Genomic DNA, 9,219 nt, shown 5'->3' on the forward strand with positions numbered 1-9,219 from the left:
TTTTTTTTTTTTTTTTTTTTTTTTTTTGTAGAGAGGAGTTCTCGCTATATTGCCCAGGCTGGGTTCAAGCAATCCTTTTGCCTTGGCCTCTCCAAATGCTGGGATTAGAGGTATGAGCCACCACATCCGGCTGCTAATAAACAGCTTCTTCATCTTCTGTGGGATCTACCCTGATTAGGAATTTAGAGAAGGTTTCTGGGTGATGTGTGACCTTGGCCTAGTTGGGACATGAATTGGAGATGAGTTGGGTGGGGCCTGGGTGGGATCCTGATGACCCGTGTGCCTGGGTGCTTGCAGGGGTGCTGTGTCTGGAGGCTGCATGAACCCTGCCCGTGCCTTTGGACCTGCTGTGATGGCCAACTACTGGAGCTTCCACTGGATCTACTGGCTGGGCCCACTCCTGGGTGGCCTGCTTGTAGGACTGCTCATTAGGTAGGCATGTGACAGAGGGTTGGTGGCCCATCTGCTGGGTGCCTGGTGACAGCTCCCAGAGAGTGCTGGAGAGCTAGGCTCTCACTTGGGTTTGAAGAAGGAAAGAAGGAGCCTTCTTCAGAGGCAGAGAAATTGGCTGCTAGGACCTTGGGTTGCAAACAACAGAATCCACCTCCAAACAGCTTATGTCATGAAGGGGCATTCATTGGCTCATGCCATTGAAAAGAGCGCAGGTGGCAGTGGCTTCAGGTCGTGCTCAAGCAACGTCTTTAAGACTTGGTCTTTTCCCTGGGCTCTACCCACCTCTGTGCAGGCTTCCTGCTTAGACGGGCTCTCCAGCAGAAGCAAAGATGCCTACCAGCTGCTCCAGACGTCCATCCTTGTAGTTTAACAACTCCAGAAAAACAGCTCTATCAAAAACCCAAGGTCTGATGTCCGGTGGTCTGGACTGACCCGGCTTGGGTCTCTGACGCCATCATGGTAGCCATGTGGGCCAGGCATTCTTACTGGCTGTGTCCGCATATGAGCCTAACCTGGGCGTGGGGGTGAGGTCAACCTCCCCTGAACAACCCAGAGCAGGGCCGAGAGTGGGGGAGTAGACACGGGGGTGTGGTGCAACTCCAAGGAGCCCCAACTCAATGGTGCCCTCACAAGCACGCATGTCAGGAGGCACCATTCACATAAAAGACGATGTGAACAGTGCTGCCTGGAGTTGTGCAGAGAATAATAAGTTGGATATTATCAGGAGGATAAGTGGATTCCAGGTGGGAAAAAACCAGAGTCCCCCTCTATCATCCTGCTCGACCTCTTCTCCTTGGGTCCTCACATCCCGTTCCTTCTGCTCCAGGTGTGCCAGGGTCACTGTCTGAACATGCACATTGGGCCTACCTTGCACTGTTGGGGAGAGGACAGGCACTGGGCCGGGATGATCGAGACAGTCTGCCCCGCTGCCCGCCTGCTGTCCCAGGGGCCGGCAGGACCCAGCCTGTGGCTTGGCTCCTGCAGGTCCTGTGAAAAGCATCCCCAGTCAATCTCTGCTGCTTTCGGACCACAGCAATGAGCCTCTTCAGCCGAAGTGCCTGGCTGTTAAGCCTGGGAAGGCCAAGGAAGTCATCTCTCTGGAGGATTCTGGGCCTGGAGACATGCGGTTAAGGGCCGGGACTCCCCTCTGGGGACTCAGAGACCTCACTGGGCCTTCTTTTTCGTAGGTTTGCCATCGGAGACGGGAAAACCCGCCTCGTCCTGAAGGATTGGTGAAGCCGAGCTGGTGGGATTCCTGCAGCCCCAGGCACCCCCTGCTGGCTTATCTCAGACTGAAGACAGGGCAGCCTCTGCATGTCCTGCCAGGGTAGAGGCCCAGAGGAGAGACTCACAGGCTTTCACAGACTTGGGCCTGGCTTCTCAGGGAGACAGACTGCTGCGCCCTGAGAGGCTCCAGGTCCTTGGAATTCCTTTATGCTTCTCAGAGACCTCAGCCTGGGAGCATGTTGCCAGCACTTCTCTGGGGAGAGGTGGAAACAGCGCAACAGAAGAGTTTTCCTCGAGAGGGTCCCAGAGTTGGAAGGGGAGGCTGATTAACTACATCAGCTCATTTTCTGCACCCCCCACCTTCTTCTTCTCTTCTTCCTTGACATCTCTGTTGTGGAAGAGGCTGGCCTTCTAGGGCCTGGCCGCTTCCTTGCTTCTCACTTTGCAATAAACAGCTGTCCTTCTCACTTTGCAATAAACAGCCCAGTGTTTCCTTCCACGTGCCCATTGGCTTCCTCTGATCCAAGAAATGGGCACTGTCAGGGAGGAAGCACAAGTCTGGGTTGGGCCTTGGCTGTCCTGAGCGGCTGAGCCTAGAGGTCAGCCTAGAGCCCAGTGCCACGATGGCACTAGAGTGAGACCAACCCAGGGCCCATCTCCACTTGGCCAGGCTCTTCCTCAGGCTGGAGCACAGAGTCCATTCTAGAGTCCAATTTAAACTCTAGTCAGAGTCAACTCCAGATCCTAGAACTCAGGACCCTGCTGAAAAGCCCACTGCAGAGTCCAGAGCTCAGTGCTGTCTTGGCCGTGGACCAGCCCATTCAATGATGTCTAACTGGGGTTGGGGTGGGGCAGAGGAAGCAAAATCAAGAGCAAGTGGCAGCGGGGTGTGGAGGCTGCCTCTGTCTCTGGGAGGTTGAGGCAGGAAGACTGCTTGAGTTCAAGAGTTCGAGACCAGCTTGGGCAACATAGTGAGATCTTGTCTCTAAAAAAAAATTAAAAATGAGCTGGGTGTGGTGTCATGCACCTGTGGTCCAAGCTACTCAGGAGGCTGAGGCGGAAGGTATACCTGAGCCCAGGAGGTTGAGGTTGTGGTGAGCTGTGATCTGTACCCCTGCACTCCAGCCCAGGTGACATAGAGATCCTATCAAAAAAAAAGCATGCCTGAATGAAACGTAATTGTACACCTAACCCTTAACTGTACCCCACAAAACCATAATAAAAATATTGATTAATAAAAAAAGAAATCACAAAAAAACAAAAACAAAAACAAAAACAAAAAAAAAGAAATAGAAATCACAAAAAAAAAGCAAGTGGCATAATATAGATCTGAGGAGATAGTGGCATTTGGATGGGAGAGAAGAATTAAATGAATAAGAAAAGATAACAAGACACATTCTGAACTTCACTCCTTCCAAGTAGAGTGTAAAGATCTATGGGTCATTTATAGAATATGATCATTATCACATCATAAAGAAGTGCCAGGAAAAAAATCACTCTCAACCACAAACAAAAACTCACCCATTTCTCCAAAATGAGCAAAATACTCACCTGAGTAAAAAGAGGAAATGCTCACCGGGGAAAATTGCCTATATAATAGGAGACTGCCCATTGAGAAAATGGATACATCAAACATCAAAACACCCAGGACATTTTCAGAGAAAAAGAATAACAAACACGAAACAACCACTACCCCAAATAACAGAAAAGGGGGAGAAATGGTATGGAATCAGAAACAAGCAAATTACAAAACTCACAAAGGGCAAAAAATGCTGAGTTACTGTTTCATTTGGTGAAATAATGAGATAAGCCTTTGACAACTCTAGTTAATAGACAAACAGTTACATATGCACATATATGATATATGAACATACATATATGGGGTCTCACAATTAAGTTTGTGAACTCATCCTAGAAAAAGTGTGTATACCTCATTGCCGAATATCACTACAGTCACTTTTGAAGTACTCCCCTTGGGAAGCTATGTGCTGACACCAGTGCCTAGTCCACCCATCAAAGGCAATTTTGGGACTTTTTTCTGGAATGGCCATCAGAGCTCGTCATATTACTCTTGATGTCCTGAGTGTCATCAAAATGTCTTCCTTTCGATATTTCCTTTCATATTACTCTTGATGTCCTGAGTGTCATCAAAATGTCTTCCTTTCGATATTTCCTTTATCTTCGGATAATGAAAAAAGTCATTGGGGGCCAGATCAGGTGAGTAGAGAGGGTGTTCCAATACAGTTATTTGTTTACTGGCTAAAAATTCCCTCACAGTGCTGTATGAGTTGGTGCATTGCCATGATGCAAGAGCTCCTTTGGGATCATTTTTGCACACACCTTTCCTGGATTGCCAAGATTTTCAATTAAGATTTCCCTAACTGTTTCTCTATTAATGTTTATTTTCATAGCCAGCTGATGATTTTGATGAAAAATTCAGCAAATATTTGTAATGTTTTTGTCGGGTTCTGCTCATTACTGGCTGTCCTGACCTCTCTTCATCAGTGAAGCTTTCTCTCCCCTCAGAAAAACATTTAATCCATTTGAACATTGCTGTTTTCTTCATGACATTATCCTCATAAACATGGACTAACATGTCCCTGATTGCACTTCCACCCTTGCCAAATTTAACAAGAAATTTAATGTTTGTTCATTGCTCTAATTCCAGCTCTGACATATTCATGGCAGCACACAAAAACATGTAACAACAATAATGAACACCACTCAGCAAGACACTGACACATGTTGACACCAAACATAGCTGTGAGGCACTGAGGTACTGAGGATATGAAACCTTACAAAGCCACTTGTACAGTGATGCTAATGTAAGCATACGGTGACCAGTTTGTGAACTTGTCAGACCTTGTACACACACTTTTGTAGCCAATATTCATCGAGTGTTTGCTGCGTATTAGGCACTGTACTGAATGCTGTGATATGTCATGCTATGGACTCCTCACAGAAATCCTATGAGGTAGTATAGCGGCTTGAATAGTGTCCTCCCAAAATTCATGTCCTTCTGGAACCTCAGCATGGGACCTTCTTTGGAAATAGGGTCCTTGTAGATGTAATTAAGGTGGGGGTCAAGATAAGATTGTACCGGGTTAGGGTGGCCTTTCTTGTAAGGACAGGCAGGGACACAGAGAAAGCCACATGGACATAGAGGCAGAGATTCAAGCTCTACTGTCACAAGACGGCACCAGAAGCCACCAGGAAGGATTCTCCTCTAGAGCCTTTGGAGGGAGCAGGCCCCTGTTGATGCTTTGGTTTCAAACTTCTGGCCTCCAGAACTGTTGGAGAATACAATTCTGTTGTTTTAAGCCACCAAGTTTGTGGTGCTTTGTTTCAGCAGCTCCAGGAAATGAATACAGGTAGATTCTCTTATTCCTCTCATTTTCTCTTTTTTTTTTTTTTTTGAGTCGGAGTCTCACTCTGTCGCCCAGACTGGAGTGCAGTGGCCGCTCCCGGCCACCGCAGTCTCGACCTGCTGGGCTCCGGCGATCCTTCCGCCTCAGCCTTCCAAGTAGCCGGAATTACAGGCATGCGCTACCACGCCTGGCTGATTTTTTGATTTATTGTAGAAATGAGGTCTCGCTGCCCAGGCGGGTCTTGAACCCGCGGGCTCAGGCAATTCACTCACCTCAGCCTCCCAAAGGCGCGGGATTACAGGCTGAGCCACCGAGCCCGGCTTCCTCTCATTTTCTAAAGGAGCTTGTGGGGTTCTGTTGCAGGAGTTTTGAACTCCACTGTCAGCTTAAACCAGCAACTTCGGGTTCTTGTTCCACGACCAAGAAGATTAAGGATCATACACCAAAAGGATGAGTGAAAGAAGGAGTTTATTAAGCAACAAAGCGCTCCAGAAAAAGAGAAGGGGCCTGAAATGGGTAACCCATGCTAGGAGTTTGCTTGTGTTTTTTTTTTTGAATTGGAGTCTCACTCTGTCACCCAGGCTGGAGTGCAGTGGCACGCTCACAGACACGCCAGCTTTGACCTGCTGGGCTCTGGCGATCCTTCTGCCTCAGCCTTCCAACTACAGGCACGTGCCACCACGCTCAGCTAACTTTTAAAACAAAAATTTATTGGCCGGGCTCGGTGGCTCAGCCTGTAGTCCCAGCACTTTGGGAGGCTGAGGCAAGTGGATTGCCTGAGCCCGCGGGTTCGAGACCCACCTGGGCAACTTGGTGGGACCTCGTCTCTATAATAAATCAAAAATTAGCCGGGCATGGTAACATGCACCTGCAGTTGCAACTATTTGGAAGGCTGAGAAGGAATGATTTCTGGAGTCCAGCAGGTCGAGGTTGCAGTGGCTGGGAGCGTGCCACTGCCCTCCAGTCTGGGAGACAGAGTGAGACTCCAACTAAAAAAAAAAATTTATTGTAGAGACGAGGTATTGCCATGTTGCCTTGGTTGGTCTCAAACCTGTGGGCTCAGACAATCCTCTTACCTTGCCCTCCCAAAGTACTGGGATTATAGGTATGAGCCACCGGTGCTGGGCCTGTTTGTGGTTTTTATCTCATCTTTTCTGAGGGCGTTTCTCTCATTTACATCGACCTACTGGGCTCTGGAGATCCTTTCATTTTAGCCTTCCAAGTAGCCAGAACTACAGGCGCACACTACCATGCCAAGCTATTTTTTTTTGAATTATTGTAGAGATACGGTCTTGTCAAGTTGCCGGGGCTAGTCTTGAACCCACAGGCTCAGGTAATCAATTTACCTCGTCCTCCCAAAGTGCTGGGATTACAGGCTGAGCCACCGAGCGTGGTGAGAGGATATTCTCAACCACATTAACCACATTTTCAGCCAACAGTTATATAACGGAGCGGTGCAGAGGGCGTTCCTTCTGGTGTTAAGTCTCTTCAAGACCTTCCCTCTCTGTCTGCCTAACCAGCTTCTGACTATCTCCTCTCTTTCAGTTCCAGGGCTGGCATTTTGTTTCACTGCACAGTGTGTGGGTGGAGCTAACCTTGAGATAAGGGATGTGTGACTGCCATCACGCTTTTCTGTTTCTGAATGAGGGGCAATATTATGTCTTCTGCCTTGTCTCCTACTTACCTGTCAGTACCCCACTAAAAAGGGGTCAGACACGCTTCTCACTTCTAACTTGCAATTGGATTTCAGGTTCTGGACTCCATTTCAATTCCTAGGCTGTAAGCTCTTGAGAGCATGATGGATACGAATTCATCCTTGTAACTGCGCGTTATGTAGCTTCACGTTTGCCTCAGTAAGGGCTCACTGACTGAAAGAATGCCATGGGCTGATCTCAGTGATTCCCCCAATGCATTCTGACCCCGCAGAGTAGAATCCAAATGGGCTCAGACCACCTAAGTTCACCTCCACTCCACCTCCCCTCTGCTCAGTGACAAGGAGGTCACAGAAGTTTAGGATGTTAGGGCTGTAAACTCTACAGTAGAAAATGTGGGGTTGCAAGTTTAGATCCTGAGGAAGATCCGAGTTTAAACCTCAGAACTGTCACCTTTTTGCTGTGCGTGCTTGAAGGAGCTATTTTAAATGTTTCAAATTAATTAATTAGTTTTTTCTGAGCCAGGGTCTCACTGGAGTGCAGTGACACAATCATGGCTTACTGCAGCCTCGAACTCCTGGGCTCAAGTGATCATCCTGCCTCAGTTTCTCAAAGTAGTTGGGATTACAGGTGTAAGTCACTGTGACTGCCCCCCCTTCTTTCTTTCTAGTGACAGACTTTTGTTTCAGTAACCCAGGCTGGAGTGCAGTGACATGATCATAGCCCACGATAATCTTGAATTGCTAGGCTCAAGCAATTCTCCTGCCTCAACCTTCCAAGTAGCTGGGACCTCAGGTGCATGGACCAGTCCGGCTAATTTTTTATTTTTTATGAAGACAGGATCTTGCTGTGTTGCCCAGTCTGATCTTCAGCTTCTGGCCTCAGGCAATCCTACCAAATGCGCAAGGAACACAGATGTGAGATACCACACCTGGTCTAGTTTTTTTTCCCCAAAGGACTAAGCAAGAACTGATAAAGATCTGGGTGAAAACAGGAGAGAGTTATTCCTGAAGCAGGACTTGAGCAAAAAATGAGGGTGTAGCAGGAATCTTTAGAGAGAGATGGGACACCGAGGCCACTTTGCCAGGAAACAATGTTTATTCATTCCAGCACCAACTCAGTGGATTCGTACCCAAAGGCAGAGCCCCGAGTGCAGGAGGGCATTGCCTTTTATACAATTTTAGCTTCCTTGTCCCCCAATAAGGCTTACTTTTTAGTAACATCCTGGTTAATTGGGTATTTCATAGTTCAAGTTTACAGCAGAGTTACACTTGTGCATTACAGATTTGGGCCACATTCCTTTCTAATATATATCATCCAAGAAAGTTCTTATGTTATGGTGTTAGAAGAACCCTTTCATTATCCTGGGAAGGCTTTTATCTTATATGACTTGGGGGAAGGGCTCCCTGCCTCAAGGGGGCTGGGGAAGCTGAGGGCTGGATGACTGTCTTATGTTGTCATTTACAGGGACTCAAAAGGAAGGGTCAAGGACACATCCCGTACAATGGGCTGTGGAGGAAGGGGAGATAACTGGCAAGATGCCAAAGATAACTGGCAAAACAGCCAGACCTAAGTCCTTCCGGGAGGTGCAGATGTCCCACAGGGATGTTGTCTTCCTGGACCTCTGGCTGATTAGGGCTGTCAACAAACTGTCACCTCATTGTCTTTATGTATCCACTTGTGTTCTGCAGCAGATACTTTTTATGTACACAACCATGGTGAGTTCTTTAAGTTCCTTGGGCCTCATTTTTATCATCTGGAGATGGGCTAATACATCATAGGACTTACAGGGTGGTTGTGAATACAGGCGGTGTGCTTGGCGCGGTGCTAGAGATGAAGGGAGTGGTCAGCAAGCGGTTGAAATGGTCATTAAAACGCACTCGTCTGTAACACGACTTTTCTATCTATACATCCACACACTCAGACCATACCTACGAGCACAGCAGGATCCTTCCTGCGTTTTTCATGGCTGTACCTCCAGCCAGCCGTTAGGATAATGACTGGTTCACTGGAGCTACTTAAACATCTGGTGAATGAATGAATGAGGAAGCTCATCTCGCCTTCACCACTCCCTCTCTCCTTCCCTCCCTCCTTTCGTCCCTTCCTTTCTTCACTCTCTTCTTCCTTTCATCCTTCATTCATCTACCCATCCACCCACCAGTCCACTCACCCAACCATCCATTCACCCACCCATCTAGCCATTACCCGCTCATCCATCTATCCAACCCTCCATCCATCAATTCATCCACCACCCACCCGTCCACTCATCCATCCACCTTAGTGTAGTAGCTTTGCCCACAAGTTTTTTTTTTTACCAATTGTGATAAAATATGCAACTGGTAAAAAAAACTTGTCATTTTAATCATTTTTAAGTGCACCGATCAGTGACTCAAGTAGGATCACATTGTCATGCTACTAAGCTCTGTCATCCATTTCCAGAATTTTTTCTTTCTTTTTTCTTTTGAATTGGAGTCTCACTCTGTCACCCAGACTGGAGTGCAGTGGCCGCGCCCGGCCAC

The 9,219-nt window shown here is 47.6% G+C and overlaps 2 protein-coding genes across 2 annotated transcripts in view; one reads left to right on the forward strand and one right to left on the reverse strand.

The window, feature by feature from the left end:
- AQP8 (aquaporin 8) overlaps positions 1-1,892 on the forward strand; it is a 9,409-nt gene extending 7,517 nt beyond the window's left edge. The window contains exons 4-5 of the mRNA XM_008070495.1: positions 298-432; positions 1,641-1,892. Of these exons, the coding sequence (XP_008068686.1) occupies positions 298-432; positions 1,641-1,689 (184 nt within the window). The 3' untranslated portion in view covers positions 1,690-1,892. The remainder of the gene's footprint in view (positions 1-297; positions 433-1,640) is intronic.
- Positions 1-9,219, reverse strand: part of ZKSCAN2 (zinc finger with KRAB and SCAN domains 2) — a 51,254-nt gene that overhangs the window by 16,788 nt on the left and 25,247 nt on the right. The gene's annotated exons all lie outside the window — the stretch shown is intronic.

This window comes from Carlito syrichta, unplaced genomic scaffold (assembly GCF_000164805.1).
Source record: "Carlito syrichta isolate Samal-C Ts95f unplaced genomic scaffold, Tarsius_syrichta-2.0.1 Scaffold313449, whole genome shotgun sequence".
NCBI lineage: Eukaryota > Metazoa > Chordata > Mammalia > Primates > Tarsiidae > Carlito > Carlito syrichta.